Raw genomic sequence first — 22,290 nt, 5'->3', positions numbered from 1 at the left:
CACAGAGAGGAAGTAACCAGGACATGGTCTTTGAAGAGCAGTAACTCAGGGATGGATCTTTTCTAATAGGATTGCTCACAGCCTGCAGAGGACAGCACGCTGTCACCTGTGGGCTGTCTACAGCCTCTGCTAGGGCTTTTCTGCCATGGGGCCTCTGGGAAGACGGACACCAGCAGTGCCACAGTATTGCTATGGCTAATGCTGCGGGGCTGCCTTCCACTAGTTTTTGTCCCTTTCCTCTGGAAAAATGCAGTAGATAAAATGTGGGACCTACAGCAGGGCCTGTCATCCTCAGACAGTGCACTGATTACAAGGTGTGGGAGGTGAAAAGCTACCAGCACCATCCACATTAAAAGTTAAAAAGTAAATCACATTAAGTAAAGCACATCCACATTAAAAGTACTTTTTCACTGAGGACAAAGGCAGTTTTATTCCAGAGTGATGGATTTCTAGCCCTGGGAGCATTACCTTACACAGGGTTCCAGCTCCTTTCCAACGAGGCAGAGAAGGCTATAATTTAACATTTAACCACCGGGCAAGGTCCTTTAGCAGCGCCCTGAAGCAGCCCCGCTCCGGTATGCGGAACACCTCCAGCACGCCAAAGCCCATGCAGCGAATCCCTGTTTGCTCCCTGGCTGCTGGAAAAGCCGCGTGCTGGAGCGAGCCCTCCTCGGAACCCTGCGTGCCCGCAGCTGCCGCTGCCCTTCCCGAAGGACGAGGGAGCAGAGGCAGCTCCGGCCGGAGCCCCCCCGCACGGACCGGCGGGGCCGCCCCTTGGCCACGGCCCGCGGCCCGGCCCCATAAAGGCGGCGGTGGTGGCCCCAGCGGTGGCAGTAGCCCCAGCGGTGGCCCCAGCGGTGGCAGTGGCCCCAGCGGTGGTCCCAGCAGTCCAGCACAGCAGGTAAGCACCGGCCGCGCCCCGCCGCCCTCCCGGTCGTGCGAGCGGGCCCCGCCGGGCACTGCCCCCGCCGCTGCAGCCCGCAGCCGCTCCGCTTGTGCCGTGGGGTTTGCATGCTTGGCTGTTCTTTGCTATTTCGGTGTTGCGTGGGCTTTATTACTTTTATTTTTTTCCCCTTTCTCTTTTTTTTTTTCTTTTTTTCCTCCGACGCTGCAAAAACTCGGGTCACCAAAGCTGCAGAGAGAGTATTTCTGAAGCCTTAGTTCTTTTCCTAATAAAGCAAAGCAAAAGTTGATTAATTTGATTCGGGTACTCTCCTCCTACTGCTTATTATGGTAAATATTCCACAGTAAAAAAAAAAAAAAAAGATGAGGCCAGTGCAGTTCCTGCTTTATTTTTGGCAAGGCTCTGGAATACCAGTGAGAACCCTGGGAAGCAAAAAGCAATTTATTTAAGTGACAAAGCAAATGCCTTTCTGTGACTCAACAAAACTGCATTTCCAACACGGACTGCATCCATCTCAGCAGAGATGTGGTACAGTTGAAGCCCCTCCTTAGAAACAGTCAAGCTGTCTGGCCTTGAGTGGGCCATGGCCTTGCACAGTGATTTTGATATCCATCATCTGAGAGGGAAGGCTATGAGTAATTCTTTACAAATAGAACTGTAGCATTCTTACTGAATACTTGCAGCAGACTTTCAGCATGGTCTTTAGGGATTATCAAAAGTTGTTTTAAAGTCAATTCTTGAATCCTAATGAGGTGAAAAAATAGTATGTCCCTCTCTTCTGCTTTTTTCCCTGCTTTGCTCAGCAGTTGACATTAACTGTGCAAAGAACCCTATTACTTAGACCTGGTTCATAGCCCATAAAAATATTTCTAAGGGTGCTTTAGTATTTTTAGTCAACCAAACAAGTGCCTAAAAAGAATGACTAATAGTTGTTCAGAGCCACAGAATGATGGTTCTGCATGAAGATACACAGAATCCCATCTGATGCCCCGATGGGATAGGCAACTTGCTTAATATAGTGCTGCCTGTGCTCAGAGATGAAGCAGCTGATCCAGCTTGTTGGAATTTTAAAACCTCACTCAGGGCCTCTAAGAGGGAAATTCAAGTGGATGAGCACTTCCACTTTAATTGGATCTGTTTTACTTGTTACTAGAATGTTCTTTTCTGTATTTTCAAGAAAATATGTTCAATTAGCTTTCACTAAAATCTGTTTTTCAGAGGTTTAGATAAAGGAAGGAGAGTAGATTTGAATTGAAGAAGTTTAGGATTGGCAAGAAATGACTGACTAGTCTCGCCCTGGTTCCTAAGTTAGAACTGTCAATTTTGATTTAGGCTATATTGTTTAAACCTATATAGAGATGAGGCTGTGAATAATTATGAGAATGGATGAAGTAAATACACATTCTTGAGAAGCTTCTTATCTGATGTAATAAATTATAACATCCTGTGTTTCTTCTCCATTCAGAATGATACAGATCTTGGACCCGAGACCCTTGCCCAGCTCCATCATGCCTGTGGATATGGCCATGCGAATTTGCATAGCCCATTCTCCACCGCTGAAGAACTTTCTCAGCCCCCTCGAGGACTGCCAAAGAAACAACTTTGTGAACAGACTCAAACCTCTCAGGCCGTGCCTTCATGTGAAACGTGACTCTGACGATCAGAAGAGTGACTGGAATCACTCGCCAGCCCGAGCCAAGAAGCACGTTGTGTTTGCAGACTCCAAGGGGCTGTCCCTGACAGTGATCCACACCTTCTCCGAGTTCCAGGAGCCCCCTTTGTGGGATCTGCAGTTTGACCTCTTAGGCATTGAGGACATAAAACTCCATGAGGAGAAAAACTTGATTCTGGGTTTCCCTCAGCCCTCAGCTGACTACCTGGACTTCAGGAACCTTCTGCAGAAGAACATGGTCTGCCTGGAGACCTGCACCCTGCAAGAGAAGGTGCTGTCAGGCACCGTGAAAGTAAAAAATGTGAGCTATGAAAAAAAGGTTCAGGTTCGTATTACTTTCGATACGTGGAAGACCTACAAAGATGTTGAGTGTGTGTACATGAACAATGTTTACAGTGATTTTGAAAATGATACCTTCTCATTCACCATTGATTTCCCTCCTGCCATTTCCTCTGAAGAGAAGATAGAGTTTTGCATTTCTTACCAAAGTGGAGAACATACCTTCTGGGACAATAACGAGGGTCAGAATTACAAAATTGTACACACAGAGTGGAAGCCTAATGGTGTTCAGGTACCATCTGCCAAGGAAGGCTATGTAGATCTGCAGACTTCAAGGAGAAGACAAGAGAGAGAACCTGATCAGCTGGGCAGTCCAAGGTTGTCCAGTGGCCTCTTCCCCCAGTGGCAGAGCTTGGGTCAGATTGAAAATTCATTACCATATTGGTGATCCACACTACCATTTGGCAACAAAACAGTGCTAGTTCACATACTGCATGGTGGAACCATGGTGAAACCACCTGGCAGGTTTTGTTTGCTGTCTGAACAAATCCAAGTTCATTAGACTGTGGGACTTATTAAACCATATTATGCTCCTGAAGTTCTTAGCCAAACCTTATCCTTGGAAGGAAAGAAAACCAAGGTGCAACTTATGTGTATGCTATGTACTGTAGGAGTAGCTTGCCTGTATCTCAAGTATATGCTGCTTTCTTCCTGCTGTCAGCTCTCCTGGGTCACTAGGAGAGAGAATTGCAAAGTAGTATGGAAGGCAGTGGTGTCTCAGCAAGCTGTGGTAGCTGTGTGTGAGTATGTGTGTGTGCACAGGGATGGAAAAAGAATGTCACAACTCATTTTGTACCTACCAGGAGTGCAGTAGATACTGTCAGGAGGTTTGCTGTGGCCCTCTACATGCTTGTAGCAAAGGCAGGTAGGGATGCATGGCAAAGATTTGTGGCTTTAATGCATGTTAAGGAGAGGATAATGGAAAAGTGGGAAAACAGGAAGAGGTAGAATGTGCTACATAACTTGGAGATGTGCAATGTTCTAATTACTTCTTTCCAAAGCTATTTTTCTAAATCTCAGAGAAAGATCTATGGGATAAAAAGGAGACTAAAGAAAATGATACAAAGTGAGTAGTAGAAGTGACCACTGCTTTAAGAAGGCATCTCTGTCCTTACTGTCTTTGTGAAGCCTTGCATTTCGTATCATAGGTAACCTTGACTTCACCATTTAGCAGGGAGATGGTTGCCTTTCAATCTTAAAAGAAAAACGTGCCTTTGAAAAGATTTTAAAGCCACCCTAATATGTCAAAAATAGGGTTAGGCAACAAAATAAAGCAGTTTGTGAATTTCCTACTCTGTAGTATCATCAGGTGATTCCACTCATCACCTGATATAACCTTACAGCATCTGATGGTTGAGTGTCCTGCTCCTAGTTGCAACATTAGCTGTGACTTTTCACAAGTAACATAGGCAAGGTCCTTCATATTGAAGACAGTGAATTAGCTGCACTTTGTGAGAGCTAATTTCTTTACAAGAGCAGGGTTGTTACTATTTTTTTTCTAGACTGAATATAGGCTTGCACATAGAAAAATGTTCTGGTTTATTTTACCTCATTTAAAATTTTTTTTTTAGATTTTAGTAAACTAATATGTATTTTGTATGCTTATAATTTAGCTTCTGAGCTGGGTTTCATGCAAGACTTATGTGAGAAATTGTCCAGTACATGCTCAAAATGTGAATGCTGGCACACCTTTTATCTATACAGAAATGATGTTAACATCAAAAAATAAATCACATTTTTGTCCACGGCTAAGAAGTATAATAGCCTGAGTGTGAAGCTACTTGCAATACAGTGAGATGTTAAATACTAAGGTGAAATAAGCCTCCTCCACTAATTGCACTTTTCCTTATGTAACCTTTGTTGTTATGTGTAAACTAGACATTTTAAGAATAAATTTTATTTTGATACATCTGGTTCTCTGGTTGTGTTAGCTCAATCTATCTATTTTCTCAACTATTTAGCTGTGATACAAGGTACAGCCAGTTTGTTCTGTGCTATGGGATCTGCTAAAGCTGGCTGTGGTATGGCATCTCAGGTCAGAAGCTGGCATTACCCCGAAAATGAAATCCAAGCTCTTCACTAAATGAGAGATCCTTGGAAGTATTCACCTTGCAAGTTGTATCATTTTAAAAAACACTGTATCTTACTAAATTTATTTTGTATAATATAATATTTTGGTTTGACAGATTTTGTCAAGGATCTTGCTGTGCTGTGGGCAAGTCTGGCAGGAGTGCCTTTTAATCTGAGGGCCAGACTTACCTGCTGAGCTAGAGCATATGTGATGTGTGGATGGGTGAATCTAGACAGCAGCACTTAATGTTTTCTGGCTTGGTTTCACCTTGATTTGGCTAGTTGTGCTGCCTCCTGCGGCCGTGCTGCTGTTTAGGGCCGTGGGAGGTTTTACCCAGGAATCCACAGAACTGCCATCAGTCCCAAAGGCCTCCCTGCAAAACAAAGTGTCTGCTCTGAGCCAGCCATGCACCTCTGATGCTGCAGCGTGGCCTCACGGGCACTGAGAATGGAGAAAAGGGTGGGGTGGTTTCCAAGGACCCTCGTCCCCTGGGGCGTGGGCAGAGGACACCCCTACTTCTCCTCCGTGGCCATGGACAGCTGCACAGAGGGACATTTTTCAGTACATTAACTCACTGACAAGATGCAGTTTAATTTGGTCTGCTGCACAAAAAGTCAAGGGTTTCCAGCAAGAAATCTAGCTTTAATTGTGGAAAAGCAATTCCCAAAAGGCAGAAGACATGAAGCTAACAGCAAATTGCTGACCTGAGGAATTAGTTTAGTACTTCCACATGGCTGGACACAGAGCCCATCTACCAATCTCAGACTCATTTACTAAGTACCTAGGTCTTAGTGGGAAGGAGCGTCTATATATTGGACCACCTCTGGTCCCTGCTCTAGAAAAAAATGTGAACTAAAGAGAGTTTTGTAACTTAAATGACTTGAAGACTGCTCTGCCTCAATGGGAAATTTGGCTTCAACAAACCAGATATAAGTCTACTGGGCAATGCAGAAGCCCTCTAGCATGACGAAAAGCAGAATTTCTTATCCTCCAGCCAGGCTTTGAGACCAGCCCAACTGCCCTGCTCCTGACTGAGACATAAATCACTTAAAAATACTAGGAGACAGATTCCTTTGACCAAGCCTTGGCCTTGAGCCATCTGCTTTGCAAAGAAGCCTTGCAACGTCCTACTTGCCCAGCAGAGAGTCAATGTGGTGCTGTGGTGTCACTCAGCAGCTTCAAAGCCCTCCCCCAGCTGAAAGGATAAATCCTTTTCCCTTTCTCCACTCAGTACCAAAGCAACAGTTTCACTCCTTCCTCTTTTAAAACAGCTCATATTTAATGCAAAAGCTCGCATCCATCAGAAAGGTAACAGGACCCTGGAGAAAAGTATTAGCAATGTTAAAGTGTATTAACTGAGAAAAATACTAATCTTACAAATCTTTTTATCAAACACTGAGAAAAACATCACCATTGGATAATTGTCATAGCATCTTAGATGCTGCCCTTTCAGACATATCTGTTCCAAAACCTGAAGTTATAAAGCAGAGGTGGTCCTTGAGAGAAAAGCTTGCAACCTGTGGCATCATCTCATTCTCTCAGGAAGTCAATTTTTCAGCTGCACTGTAGGTCTGTATTTCCACCACTAATGTGACAGCAGTGAATAACTGGATTCACTCCTATACCTCTGCAGTGTCTGACTTTCAGTAATAGCCTATGGGTGTCACAGTGCTTACAGACTTTATTCTTCAAATGTGAGTGTTTCAAGTTGGATTCCTAATAGCTGTGCTCACTTTTGCGAAACTAGATCTAATTTTGCCATGCAAAATTAAATTAAAATTTGCTGGTGTTTTATATTAACGAAGATCTATCACGCTGGAAGATCAGTGTCTGAACATTTCCTGAGAACATAATTAGAATTTTCATGGGCAATTAGTGAATGTCTTTTTCTGTAGTTAAATATAATTAAGCAAGTCACCACAATTTATATGGTAAATCTGGTGTATTAATGGTAATGTGGTAGATGTTACGATATTAAATATGCAATATGGTATTAAATAAAGCAACAACTCCCATCTCTCTCAGACACTTCTGAGATTTAAAATTAAATGTAATAAAGAATAAAATATTTCCGTGAGGCTTAAATAAAAGAAAGTAAGAATACACTAAATCCTCTTGAGAGATCTCTGCTCCTGTTTTAAGAACCACCTGTACTTCAGACTTTCCTGGCTGGTATTTGCTTCACCTATTTTTACAGCCTTTCAGTTATGGTGGCTTCCAATTATTCTTTCCTCATTTTAACAGCCTCCTCAGGTTAGCCTGATTAAAATTAAAGTCTTAGCTTCTTGTTTTATTCCACATAGACAAGAAGAAACACCTACCTATATCTTTCTTTTTACAATAGTCTAACGGCTTGAGAGCAAAGAACAGCTTTCTCTCTCCCCACATCCCTTCTCCAGGCCATGTAACACTTCATTAAAATGAACATTTTGGCTTTCCATCCGTGTTTGAAAAGAACCTGTTAAACCTTTGAATTTTCCTTAATGCAGAATGATCACTCTTGACTAGCTCTGGCAAAAGCCTTATGGTGTGGTCCTCAACATCACCAGTGAAAACTTAGCACATTTCAATACCCATTTTTCATTGCTCAGCTGGCTTCATCTATCTCACTCATAAAGGTCTGGGGAATGTACAGCTCATTGCAGTGCTCGACAGCCTGTCTGTGAAGCTCATGACAGCTGGGAAAATTGAATCATTGATGCACTTCACTGATCATTTATTCTAACAATGGCATTTCCTCCATTTAAAACATTTGTCTTTTTCCTGTTCCTCCTTCCTATATTGCAAACTACTCCTAACACTCCAGCCTTTGTTTACCCCTTTTCTGGAATAGTCATTAACTTAGTGAGCTTTCCTTTCTTCTGTGTGAAGTGCAGCATTCAGTTACTCCAGTAACAAAATCCACATGAGCAAGACAGGATCGGTGCAGAGGCAGCCTACTGACATTTGTTTTTGTGGTGCTCGCTGCAGGTGGGCCACTGTCAATTTTGGTAAGTGAACCTTTCAAACAGTGAGGTAGAAAATAGCAGGGTTAATTGTGGTAAGGCCAAGCCTGAGCACGGCAGGGTGGGGCAGCTCTTAGGCACTGTGGCCTGAACACACAGCAGTGGTGGACCTGTGTTACAGCCTCAGTGTTCTTTGGGCACAGCAGGGAAAACAAGGCTTCTCAACAGCTAAAGGCTCGGCACTCTGGCAGCAGGGACTGGCAGCAGGATTATGGCTACAATAAGCTAACATCCAGATTCAGGGGAAAGGATTGAGCATCAAACAAGCAATCAAAAATAGCATAGCGGAAACTTTAAGGGTGCCAGACAAAGAAATTGGTCTGAAGTTTACTATATTGTAAAAGGAAATAAATGGGGAAGAATTAAATAAAATTATTTGCCTCATAGGTGTTATTGAAGGAAAACATCTGCTATCTCTTCATATTTCAGGTCATTGTAATATTTTATATGATTTTGGACTTACAGCACTTCAAACCTTACTTTCAGGAACAACATGAAAGTGGCTGTTGCTACAGACTTGGTGGCAATGAGCATGTTAGGGCAATTCCCCTTGCTTGCAAAAATGGGAAAACAAAACAAAAACCTTCACACAGCAAAACTCCTGCCCTGAAAGTCCCTGCCATCCCTGAATCACGCACATAGCAGTAGTTAACCATGAAGTCAAATCTGTGAAACTGTTATACCAAAAGCAAGTATCTTAATTGTTTTTTCAAAAAATATCTCTTACTGTTACCCCTTTGAGAAAACAACATTTTAACAGATGAATCCAGAGCGTGCAGTAAGCATAATTAACTGAAATCAGTGGAAGGTCAGTGAGGGGTTTTTTTTGTGTGCATTCTTTTGTTTTTGTTTGACTGTGTTTTTTGAAGTGCTTTTCTTCACAGAGTTTTGTCTTTTTCTCCTGCCTTCTCAGTCACAGTCTCCCTCTGGTTTTCCTTGCCTGGAGCTAGATCAGTATTGAACCAGGTGACAGATAAATTCTCAAAGTGTCCAGCCCTACTTTGGCCCAAAAGTGAATAGAATTTATAGAGATACACCAACCCTCAAACAAAACCCATAACATACCAACAAAGCAAAAAACCAAATCCCCTGTTCTTGTTCTCAATTTCAAGCTAATTACACACTGCAGGTGAGGTACCAAGAATGTTATGGTACAGCACAGACATCTTTGACTTGGCTCTGAGTGCCATAGCAAATCTACTGACCCCAGGAAAACAGATTTGTCTGTAAACTCAGAGCTCAGCCACAACCATTACCAGCCACACCCCTTCTACGCATCAGAAACACAGGTCACACACTGATACAGCACAGAAACACACAGGAGCTGCAGAGTTGGATGGGGAGAGCTAAAGATAATTTTTGTGTTCAGGTGACATAGCCACATGTCAAATATTGATACTCTTCACACTCTCCATCTAGAAAAGGCAAGTAATGGAAGACCTTCTAATATTTTCTGCTCCACTTTCTTGTTTTCTTGGAACAGTCACATTGCTCCAAACCAGCCTGTGGTTTCTCTGTCTGTAACTATCACCTGAGCAGCTGCACCACCAAAAACATTTCCCTTTTGCTCTGCATTGGGAAGTCAGGAAAAGTTAACTTTCAAACCACCCTCCACAGTCCAAGAGTTTCTTTTCTTTTTCTATGAGGCTATAAAATCCTCATTTTCTTACCTGCCATAATCTTCTGAAAGACCATGGTTGTCTGAATTTCTGGAAAATATCACTTTCTGAGGTCTGTCATCATCTTTGTTCAGGAAGGACACCCAGCAGGATAATCCCAGTACAAAAGAACCGTGTGCTGGTGCAAAGGCGACCCCAGCAACTGAGATAGGTTGAGTTAGGATCAGTCATAGCTCCAAAGGACAGGGACTAAGAGCCGCTGCCAGTAGCAGAAGGTGGAAATTATGATTTGGGGATAGCTGATATTGCTGAAGCAAATTTTCTGCAAGCCTGATGTCATCCTGGGGGTGGTGGGTGAATACTGCACTGGCAGCACCTGAGAAAACGGGTGTAGCAGATGCTGCTTGTATGGCACACATAGTGGTGATTTGCTAATTAACAGAATGACATTCCTTCTCCTCCAAATCAAACCTTTGTCATGCTGAAGAAAAACAAAAGGGGTGTTTCACAGACCCCTATCTCTGCATCCTAGGTGTACTGGGACTAGTTGCCCAATTTTGTGCATTGAATCATAGTGAAAGCATGAGGTCAAGTCGCCAACAGAGAAGCAGCTGGGGCTGTGCTGAGTGCAGTGCAGACCCTGCTGGACTAACAGCTGTGGTACATCTCTACTCAGCTGGAAGAAAGCAAACAGGCACTACACTAAGAGTATGCTCCTCTATTACAAAATCCATGAGCAGCTGAATAAAGAAGAACTCAACTCCGATATCCATTTCAGGTAGTTATTAGGAAAAAATGGTATTTCTTATTTTCAGTGAACAGCAAATGTCTATTATTGTATTATTATTCTCAAGATCAATTACATAAATAACATTGCATTTTGTTCTATATAGTGAAAAATATGTTACCTCAAATATAAAACATCATACAAATGCTGCAAGTTTACATTTTGGGCATGTGCAAGTTAAAGTGTCGTGTAGCTACAACCTCAAGCAGCCTACTGGCAGAGACGGTCGTACTGGATTTCTCCCCCTCATGCTTCAGAAGGGGAAAATCAAAAAGGGATGAAATGTGTTTCTAAGATCACATCCTGCTAGCTGGTTATTAGAACTCCCATCTTACCCCTGCCAGCTCCTGGAGAATGCCCAGGGCAGAGTCATGGTGGCTGTGAAGTCGTTCACCCTGTAGTCTTTCTTGTCTCTTGTGGTAGTATGGGAAAGAGTTACCTTCTCTCAGCATGGAAGTGATGAAGAATCACAGAATCAAAGAGAGGTGACTCTGAATCACAGAATCACAAAGGGAAGTCTGTGTAGTCATTTTATATAATCAGTCACCTTTCCTGGACTAAAGGCTCCTTAGAGAAGGAAAATTTTATCCTTTAGGACCTATGGTTCAGAGGTATGTACTGATGGCTTCTTTAGCCACTGGTGAACATGTTGCAATGCCTTTACAAGGAATAATTCGGCAGAGACATATATTTATAGTTAATTATCTTGTTAGGGCAGCAAGAGCAGAGTGAATTCCAAATGCAAAATATTCCCCCCCCTTCTTTTCCATATGGATTATATTAGCCCCTCCAGTGTTTGTTTATTCCTCCTGGGAGCCTTTTCAAAGACTTCTCAGCACTGAGATTTAATGCCTGGCATTGCTGACATGCAGAATTAAAAATGTAAAGCGTATTTGCTGCCTTCTGTTTTTAGATTAGCAATATAGAAAGCGGTCCTTGACCTGCACATAAAGCCAGAAGGGCCCAAGGGACACAGCTTGCAGTGTGAACAGAGTGGGGAGAAGAAAGCCCATTGCAGGGCAGCCCAGAGGGGTGGAGGCAGAAGTCTCTCTGGAGCTACAGCAGCAGCTGGAGGAGAGGGAAGCTGTGGATAAAAGCCCTGTCAAATGTTTATTGCTGGCATGGAGATCTGTTGAAGAGTTATTTCAGGAGACAAGAGAAGAGTGGTTTTGTCTATAGGCCAGGGAAAGGACTGGGTTGCAGTTTTACTGATACCTGCAGCTGGCAATCAAGTGGTTTGAGGAAAGAGTAAAACCTCATGATTTTCACTGGATGTTTCTGATGTACAAAACTAAAAAATCTTTAATTAAAACAATAAGGAGAATAAGGAGAGTGTTTTTTCCACTTTCAGTGGAACATTATTGAGAGCTCTAGTGTTTGCTTTTTGAAGTGGCCTACAGATAGTTTCCAGACACCATTCTACCTTTTTCCAATTTGTCTTGTTTACTGAATATTTTTGAAACCCTCAAGGCATAACTATTAAAGCAGTACTTACAAAAAAGTTTCTCATGACATTTTTGAAGGATTTTCTCAGACAACAGGGTTACCACACCACCCTTGCATGACTAAAAACCAGAATAAATTCCTAGTATTTTAACTCTATTTTTATACTGTTCTTTTGGTAAATAGAGCAGTGTCATTCACAGGTACATAACCTGAGGCTTAGGTGCCAGAGGCTCATTTGCCACAGATTTAAAATAATCTTGGGACAGTGGTGGGTTTTTTCATCTATGGTTTCAATTTTTGTCAGAGCAATTTCTTGCCTTTCCTGCTCTGAGTCACAAGTTTTAGAGAACAGAAAGCAGCTCCTGAAGTAATTTTCATGAGGGTTTATTTGTGCGCCTTTCTAGAGACAAATCTGCATGGTGGTTTGGGATGCATTCTTTCTCAGCTGAAGTTCTGGCCTCCCACAAATAACCTTTCATGTTACTAAGAATTTGCTGGGTTTGTGACTATGCTGGTGAGGGAGAAGTGTCAGTAGGGCAGTTCCTCTTAAACTCATGCCAGTCCTGCTGGAAGTGACTTTGGCTCTTACTTTCAAGCATCTTTTGTTCTCCAAAGGGCATTCCTTTTCAACACCAGGAGCCCACATGATTTCTTGGACAGTTTGGATTTTCCTTCACATAATGGTGCAAATTAAGCGTCTCTGGCCTTCAGTAAAATTGGGATATGCGTGGCTGCCTCTCAAACTGGCAAGAAGCACAAAAATGAAAAAGGACAGACCGTGGACTGAAGTCCCTGGATGTTTTCCACCATCCGGCCGTTAGTGCTCGCCACAGCTCCTCACTTCCCACGCTGGCTGCCAAGCAGAGCCCAGGCAGCTCCAGACATGGGGTAAGGGGAAGGCTGAGCAACTGAGGGCTGGGCTGCAGCTCAGTGCTTCTAGAGGAAATATTCCTCTGCTCCAAGGAGATGCTGAAATAGTTGTACTGCCAGCATCTGCTTCCTCTTAGACATCTATTTTACTCCTACATTTGACAGATGGACCAGTGATGGGGAGATGAGTGCTGAGAGCCTCCCGCTAATTTCACTGATCTGGAAACAAAACTGAGAAATACATATATTTTTATCTCTCACTTCTTTCACAGGCGTTCTACTCCTTCATTCAGCAAGGCCAGAGCTACAAATCAAACTTGGATTTTGTTGAGCAAGGAGTGGAATAGAAGATGGAGGTGTGCTTGATCTAAACCATTTCACCTGTTTTCATGTTTCTGCAGGCCTGAATATTTCAAACACAATTAAAAAATATATTCTTGGTGCAAAGACTGCTTCTGAAGCAGAAGGAGCTATTTTTCAACATCCAGCTGAATTTCCAACTCTTGAACATGCAGTAAACAGTTAAGATTTCTCTTGGATAGCTCTCAGTTCTGTTGGTCAGGTGACACAATAATTCTGCTTGCTCCTGTTCTTGGGCTTCCTGCAGTTTTCCCTGTCATGCATCCTCGATTCCCAAACTTGCTGTGGATCCATTCTCACCTCCTGCCCTGCCTGAAATTCACAGGCTGTATGTGCTAGTGTGAGTCAGCAGTAATTACACTTCATCTGTAGGAAAGACAGTGGTGAAGGAGTTGGAGGTGATTCAGCAGAACACTTTATTGGCAATATCACTCTGGAAATCGCCACACCTGAGTCCTCAGGTTGAGAGCTTCACAATCACAGATCATTGTGTACTAGACAGCCATCTTAAAGGCTTTCTGCAGAAGTCAGAAATTTGCTATCCCATTATACTTAGACTGCCAATCAAAGCACCATGGCAGGGCAGGGATAGTGCCTAAGTGCTGTGAGCAATTTCCCATTTGTTCTCCATGTCAAACGTTCTCTCGATTCTCACAAAACACAGCACTGTAGTTAGAAGTATTTGAATCTGATGAGTCAGAGCACATAGTATTATTCTGGCACAAGTGAGGCACTAGCAATTAAACCTTATTCTCCAGTTGTTCTGCCCTTTTAATCACTGCCAGCTCTCATGTGTTCCTGGCTTATTGGCTGCCTTGAGGGAGCTGGAGGCAGACAGCTGATCAGGTATCACAGAGATGTGCCATACTGATGCCAGTCTTACTGCAGAGTTAAAATCTACTGTCTGATCAGAAATGATTGGATTTATATAATGAATCCACCATGTGGTTATGTTGCCACATTCATTAAAACAAGAGCAAAACAGTACTGTATACCAATATCATAAAAGGAACCAGCAGTTAATTGTGTGATTGACTTGGTTAATTTTTGTTATAAATTACAGAAATTAGCAGTGTAAACAAAAGTCAAAGTAATTTCTTCCAAAATGTAACTATTTATAATTTCTTTTTAACACTGTATGGCTGGGAATAGCTCTTTATGAGGCTGAGGGTGAGCCCCCACTGGACTGGGCTGCACAGAGCAGGTTGTTCTGTGGGACGTGTAAGTCTGCATATTCCTCTCCAGCCCTGCCAGCACTCTAACCCTGGGTGTGGTATCTTCCTCTCTGGTCTCCCCTTCCAAACAAAGCCTAGGAATTACATGATACTCTGTACAAGACAAACCAATAAAAGGTCAACACAAGAACAAGAAACTCCTAATTTGTGGCTTAAGAAATGCAATGCTTAACATATTTTCCCTGTAAGTATTTTGCAGCAATGACATGCTGTCCTCACAGTGTTTTATAAGGCCAAGGCAAGATAATCTTTCCTTATCTCCTAAATATGTGTAATACCCTGAACAGCATTTGCAGATGCTAATAAAGACAGTGTATTTTATGGATGTTCTAATTTTACAAAACCACATTTCATTATTTGTTCATTTAGTATATTCTCCAAATGTTCTCTTTAAGACTGACATTATTTTGAACACATGTCAGAACTGAAGCACTTGGGGTTTAATGTCAGCAGAAGAGACTGTCTGAAGGCCAAGTAGGGAAAGATGTGAGTGGAATGAGAGCACTGTGGCCATGCGGGGGGGTGGGGGTCACATTCAAGAGCAGATGTGAAAGCTGCTAAGCCTATTACTGGATATTAAACATGCAAAGATTTTTTCACCTCAATTCAGAACTGAGACTTCTTTTCATAAGGGGAAACAAGGCATTTCAGGAATAATTCTGTAAAATGGTAATGATTATGGAAACCATTGACATTAGCCGATATGAAAGTGTGTGTTAAGTCTTGCTCCTCTCAATAACTTATTTTGCATTTTTACTAAATTATACTTCAAAATATTCTCTTAATTTACTGCTGCCAAATGCTTTGATGTTTTTGGGTTTCCCTCTTTTTCCTAAAAGCCTGGATTAAAACCTACCTATCTCCTTACAAGATTCCCATTTCTGTCAAATAAAAGAAACAGAAAGAGGGAAATAAAGATAGCAGAGGGAGACTAAGATTAAATTGAAATGGGATTTTGGTAGTTTGGCTCTGATAACTCCATTTCCTCTCTCTTTGCCCCTCAGGCACTGAACCACAAATGGGTCCTTCTGCAAGCACGGGGTGACTGAGTTCCTGCTCAGCACTTTTCCTTCTTACAGGACTCTGACAGCACTGCAGACATCCAGTGCAGTGAGGAGCATCCACAGGCATGGAGGCAGCCAGTGCCCTCCTCAGCAGCTCAGTGCTTCACTGAGACCACACGGAGCGGGGGCTAGCTCAGATGGCAAACTCGCCTGTGGAGCACAGGCTGAGGGAGCTCCTGCAGACACTGCTGTCTAACACCCTCATTTTTAAATTGTCACTAGCTACCTCAACACCAGTACAGGATATTCAGTTTGATTCCTTTTCAAACCTGAGAAAACAAATATTTCCTAGAAGCATCTCCTGCCCACAAGGCAATGCTCCCTTTGGATCTAAGTGAAAATGCTTGGAAATAACATTTTCAGGGTATTGCACTATGCATTATAGCCAAAAAGCTTCCATGCATACAATAAAAAAGTGAATATATCTTAACAGTCTAAATTATAAAAATATTTAAAGTGTTTAAAGTATTATCCTGGTTTGCCCTACCCTTAACACTTAAAAGTTTTTAAATTGCCATTGGATAAAATGCACAAGCAATTTCTGAAGTTGTCCAGAGAAAAGGTATTCCTCCACTTATGTGCAACAGTACAGAAATGGCAGAATCCCTCTCTCAAATGCATACAGTATTCACCTTCTCCAGAAAAAAAGCAAATCTATATGGTTTGGCACAGTTCCTATACAGTTCTTAGCTGTGAAAAGTTAATTTTTTCCAGGTATGTATAGATTTATGAGCATTTAACAATGGCTAGAAACAGTCAACACTGAAGCAGCATCTAAGCTCTTGATAAATACCTTTTTTAAATGTACTCAAGATACCACAAAATATTTTCCCTAATAAGAAATAAAACATAGTCTTCTGTTCTAATTGCAGTGATGCTGATGCAGCAAAATATGTATTCATCAATTCACTTTATCAGAGAGTATCAAAAGGACATGACTACCACATTTCCAAGGAGATCCCAGAACAGATCACATTTAAACAATGTTTCAGCTTCATTTTCAATGAACAGGATTTTCTTTTTAATTTAAAAATGAGACACGATCTGAAATGTACAGGTACTTACTCAAGCTGTGGATTAATGAGGCCCTGCCTCCAGCTGATGCCTCTGTTATGGAGCTTGTAACAGAAGGTGTTTTATGCCCACCTCAGGAACAGCTTTGCCTACTTTTGGTTAAAGCTTTTCTTTTTAGAGAGCTGACAGTGAAGGTGAATACGGTGTGTTCCTATAGCCTCATTTACACATTTTTTAGTTCACGATTCTTTATCTAGGTTATCCCACCTCACCCTTTCTCTGAATAATTGGGCAGTGAGTATACAGCAAAGTTGGGAAATGAAGAAGAAATATCTCAGGAAAAGATTGTACTCCCAGTAGCTTCCCAGGGACCCCCAGGGAGGCTGAAGGGAACTAAAAGTGCACTAAGTCAGGTTTGCACCTTCTGGACCTGGCCACAGGGTAAGGAGAGCTCAGCTCAGCGAGGAGCTGCTCTCATTCATCATTGCTTTGAGCAGCAGGGTGGGCTGCCCTAAGTTAGTTACAAGCTCCTGGCCCACAGAGCACTTAGGCCTGACTATATTTCTGACTCTCCAGCTTGTCCTCTAGACCTTTCCTGAGGTCAGCCTGACTCAGTGACTTACATGTGGGATTACAGGGGCAATTCAAAGTGGCAGACTCTTGGGCACCACAGCCACATGTCTTCACAAACAGGAGGAAAAGGGGATGTGTATCTTCTGCCAGGCCATTTTATAGTACAGAAACTACTAAATCCCAAAAGTATTGGGTCAGGTTGCAGGTTTAAAAGCATAGATATGAAGAGTATGAGAAGGACCCAAAATTTTAACTTATTGCAGAGTCAGAAAACAGATGTATTTATAGCCTTAAATCTCTGAAAAATGAAGGGTATGAGGCCTCTTAGTCTCACCTCTGGAATCAGTGTGCTTTTGGGATCTAGCATTCATATCCTATATCTCAGAACCTGGAACTAAATGAACCTTAAAAAAAAAAAAAATACAAGAGCAATTTAAGAGGTCAGGAGAAATGCCAGAAGTGCCAGTGGTAGGCATTCTTTCCTACCCCCAGCCCACCAGCCATGCTCAGTGGAAGGTCTTCCTTGCTGGAGCTGCATTAAAAACACATTGTCCTGGAGATGATTTCCATGAGACCTATTCCACATGCCCTTGCCAGAGCTTGGCCCCAAGCTTGCATTCCTACTGTCAGAAGGTACTCTTATGCTCAACAAAATGACTTGATTTCAACCTGCAAACCACAGACAGTTTTAAACTAAAACATGGTAGATTTAGACTAAATATAAGGAAGAAATTTTTATGATGAGAGTGGTGAGACACTGGATGAGGTTCCACAGAGGGGGTGGTTGTTACTGTCCCCAGAGGTATTAAAAAGATGTGTAGATGTGTTGTTAAGGGACGTGGTTCAGTGGTGGACTAGACAGTGTCACGGTGATGGTTGGACTCAATGACCTTAATGGTGACTGCCAACCTAAATGATTCTATGATTACTCTTGAAATCCATTGTAGACAGTGAGTCCTGATTGTTCCTCATGCTCCCCTCCCCTTTTAAATATTCCCCTGCATATACCTTAGCTCAGGGCACAGAAGTCTGAACTCTTCCTCCACTCCTTTGGATGCTAGAAAACAAACAAACAAAAAAACCCCAAACCAAACCAATCCAAACCAAACCAAACCAAAAAATAAATTCCAAAACCAGTGTTTCTTTTAATAAGGGAGAGAGTTCATGTGAAGGCAATATTCTATGCTATGAGAAACATTCTCTCTACAGAAAATCAAGAAAGGATCTGTGAGACAGTAGCATTCAAAAGTACTTTTTTACAACCCTGTGCTAGCCTCATTGCTTCTTGAGAAACAGCTTTCTGGGTAGTTCTCTGAAGAATTTATTATTCTACCCAGTGACTTAAATTTATTCCATATAAAGCAGTTATATTTAGAAAAGTTGCAGTCAAAACCATATGATGCCGTCATTGATTTATGTGCACAGCAGCAACAATGACTAATAAAGTTAAAAAGCAGTAAGAGAGGTCTAGCAGATGGGCAAAACATAAAAATAAATGTTCTGATCAAAACACAGATTTAGCAAACCACCAAACCCAGCAGATTCTTGGGAGTTTGGCTTTATTTGGGTTAACTAAGTAAATATAATAGTGTAACAACATTCTTAGCAAATTAAGGCACAGAGCATGGCCAAGGACAGTGGAACATAATCTGGATATCAGAGGATGAGGCTATCAGAGAGAAAATGCACACCATTCTGTAGCTCAGTTGCACTTTCCCTCCATCACATAAACTTATAAATCCTTCTAGAAGAGCTGCCCTTTCCCACAATCCATGCCACTAAAACTAGATGCAGCAATGGTATTTGTGTACTCAAAGCCCTCAGCTACTGTTCCTCACATCATGCCTTCCCATTTTTTATGAAGTTGCTTTTATTTCAGGAAACTGGGCTCAAACTCAGGGAAGAAGGCACAATAATGCAAGCGTATAAAATGCTGAGCCTTAATGGGACATGTAATTTTGGCAGATAATTTCTCATTAACAAGGTTTCAGCTCAGCTGGGTTCCTGTTTCCTGCACCAGGATAGGAAATATTAGTTTAATAATACTTTTGTATTTGGGAATGTGGCTTCATTATCACTGGGGAATCCAGTGCCATTGCCTGTAGTGGTTTAGGTGAAGATTCTGAAACTCAGCAACTCCCTTATTTCCCATATCTGAGAGCTTTGAACCTGCTCACAGAGGGCTAACCCTCTCCTTTTGATCACAAAAGACAGTCACAGGCTTTACTCTGTGATAATAAAAGATGATTTTTTATGTGGACAGCCCTGCTGAACAACCCATTACAATCTGAAAATGAAATAGAAAGATTATGAGGAGCATGATTTTCTTGTATACAAGGCTTCTATACAGAACTAACATTTAATTATATCTTTTTGTGCTAAAAAGATCTGAAAGTAGCTTCTAACTGCAATTATAACCTGTGGATGGCAGAACATATTTTCAGAGATAATCATCTGTTCTGGGCAGATAATGAGATTTACATGGCCTGAGACCAAGACTGATGTTTAGAAACACTTAGAGAAATAACTTCTGGAGTGATGATTTCTCAACAACTCTAAATCAATCCAGCTGTAAGGTGCATTTGCCCTGCCATCCTCCATTGCCTTTATGTTTCCTGCCTTCTGCTGGACCTATGGAATCAGACAGTGACAGGAGCAGGACACTGTAAGCACAGCTCTAAACCAGGCTCTTCCTTAGCTGCAATTCAGTTTTCTACAGGCCAATGGCTTTGGTTACAGCTTTTGAACCATGTACAATCCCAGCAGTTCTTTGACTGCTGTAAATGAATAACCTGGTTTGTGCTGCAGCAGCAGCTCAGGAGGATGGGTAGTGCAGTGTGCTCACCCTCCAGCCCTGTCTAGTCCCTGGGGCCCAGAGCTTGCAGCCCACCGAGGGACTCCCAGCCTTGGGCAGAAACCCTCTGCACCGCCGGGAGCAGGGCTGGAGGACCTGCCTGTTTGCTGACAGCTACAATCTCTGGGCCTGAGCAAACCTTCTAACATGAAAACTCACAATGAATAGAGTGTTATAAAAAATATGGCATGCAACTCATATAAGTAGGTTGAATCAGAAACAAAAGCTGAATACTGTACGAATGAGGAAATTTTGGTCACAGGAGACTGTAGAGCAGTTTTCTCAAATATGCACTTGTTGGCTATGGCTGTCTCAGTCTATCAATTCAACGTTTTCTAAATTAGGAGGGATTTATATAAACAGAGCATGGTCACTAAGGTGCTGTTTATCGTCTGTCTGCTATAAATATTTACAATCATTCTAAAATTAGTGATTTTTCTAAAGTGTGCATTTGTTTAATACAGCTCCTGACAGTCTCCTTGGAAAATATGCAATTTTGTTTCTTATAAGAGAAACAGAGACAACAGAGAAACCAGCTGAAAATACTGCTACAATGGTGGCCAATCAATGGAGGGTCGTTCTCAGCTGTGAACCGCAGACTCTGCTGTCTGAGAAGAATTCCCTCCTACACACTTCTCCCCAGGGCACACAATCCTTTTCCCACGTGCCCATGCAAACCTATCCATGCCACGCAGGAATATATATAGGAACAGAGTGCTGGGAGGAAGTGCTGGAGCTGCTGCCTCTGCAATAGAACACGTGTGATCACAGGGAGTGCATCTGCTTACTCAGATCTGGTGTCAGAATGATAATTCATGTCCTCTCTGCAGAAATAAAAATAAACTGGGTTCAGGCTGAGTTCAACAATCTAAGGTTGCATATTAGCAGTTACCAATCTTCCTGGGAGGTGAGGCAGTTTCCAAGTTTCCACTAAGAGGAAAGAAACCAGATAAAAGGCTGGTGCATGACGAGGGGCATGGTGCTCACACTGACATGACTCATACTCATCGGTCGTGACTTCAGTGGGCTTTTGTGAGCCATGACTACAGCATCTTTTAGCAGGATTTCCTTGAGTCACTGGCCTGTCTATTATGGATCTATAGATCTGTGGAACCTGAGCAAGTTTATAGAATAGACTGTTCCTGTTCATGTACTGCATTACGAATTGTAAAGTGCAACTGTGGGTAGACTGTCAATTCATTTCTATCTTAATCTCTCTTTTGAATAACAAAGCTGTATTAAAAAATTGTAACCATCTCATTGCCAGATCTTGCAAGTAAAATCTGCTCTTAGTACAGAATCACCAAGTAAGAATAATAAATTACTGAAAATTAGTATTATGAACTTCCAAGTGTCTCCCCAAATTCAGTCATCCAAACAGTGTCCCTTCTTCCTGTGTCTCTTCCCATTCCCACTCTTCTCCCTTGTTACACAGCTAGGAACATGGATTTCAGAGCAAGAGTTAAGCAAGTTTGCTGTGGTCCTCCACTTGAACCACTTCAGCAAATCTCAAACACAGAAAAAATTTAAATTCATTTACAACAATTTACCAGGAAAATGGGAAATTGGCAAACCATAAAGAGGAAAACCCACTGTTATAATTCAATCTGCACAAGCTGATAAGATGAATGATTAATGTACTTTTGCAAATGGGAATGAATTTGTCCAAACTGGGAGAAGCCAGGCAGTGGTCATTGAAAGGGAAAGAAGTGGCTTCTGAAAGGAATTTGATGTCACAGGGAATAATTAACTGGACATTGTATTATTTTTGGTAAGTAACTGATAGTTGTGGTGAGAAGGAAAGAAGAATGAGCCAGACTTTTCTCTGCAGTGACAAGACCAGAGGAAATGGACAAAACCTGAAACATAGGAAATTCCTCTAAGACATAAGAAAACACTTTTTCACTGGGGTGTAGTGAAATACTGAAACAGGTTACCCAGAGAGATTTTGGAGTATCCACCCCTGAAGATATTCCAAGTTGGACCAAGCAGAGCCCTGGGCACCAGCCCTGGCTGCAGCTGCTCTGAGCAGAGGATTTGGACTTGACAGCATCCAGAGGTCCCTGGCAACAAACACCTCTTGTGATTCCTCAGTACCTGCACAGAAATCAGAAATATGAGACTAGAAGGACCAGAAACTTATCCATGGTACAGAATTCAAGAAATAGGAGCTGATAATAAATGCTTGAAGCTAATTGCAAAGTTTTGACCATTTGACTTGCTGGAGCAATTTGCTAAGGACTGTTGTGGACATTACAACAATATCAACTGTAAAATCAAATTAGACTTTATTCTAAATATAGTGATGGAACAAGGGGGAATGGCTTTAAACAGGAAGAGGGTCTTTTATTTAATGCTCTATTCTATATAAAGTATATTCTTATACTTCATAAAAGACATTCCTGAATGGGACCTATATTCCAGTGAATTTAAGTATCCTGGTGCATCCTCCAGCTCATGATTTTCATTATATTCTT

The 22,290-nt window shown here is 42.0% G+C and overlaps 1 protein-coding gene across 1 annotated transcript; it reads left to right on the top strand.

The window, feature by feature from the left end:
- Positions 1-658: 658 nt before the first annotated feature.
- On the top strand, positions 659-4,824 carry PPP1R3C (protein phosphatase 1 regulatory subunit 3C). Its single transcript, XM_005520613.3, has 2 exons — positions 659-901; positions 2,370-4,824. Exon 2 carries the CDS (start codon positions 2,371-2,373, stop codon positions 3,301-3,303), a length of 933 nt encoding a protein of 310 aa, XP_005520670.1. The 5' UTR covers positions 659-901; position 2,370; the 3' UTR covers positions 3,304-4,824.
- The last annotated feature ends 17,466 nt before the right edge of the window (positions 4,825-22,290 follow it).

This window comes from Pseudopodoces humilis, chromosome 9 (genome assembly GCF_049639895.1).
Source record: "Pseudopodoces humilis isolate 2021_Gansu_Grassland_sample_001 chromosome 9, ASM4963989v1, whole genome shotgun sequence".
Classification (NCBI taxonomy): Eukaryota; Metazoa; Chordata; class Aves; order Passeriformes; family Paridae; genus Pseudopodoces; species Pseudopodoces humilis.
The sequence above is the reverse complement of the archived record's forward strand: the minus strand, read 5'-3'. Positions and strand labels throughout refer to the sequence as shown.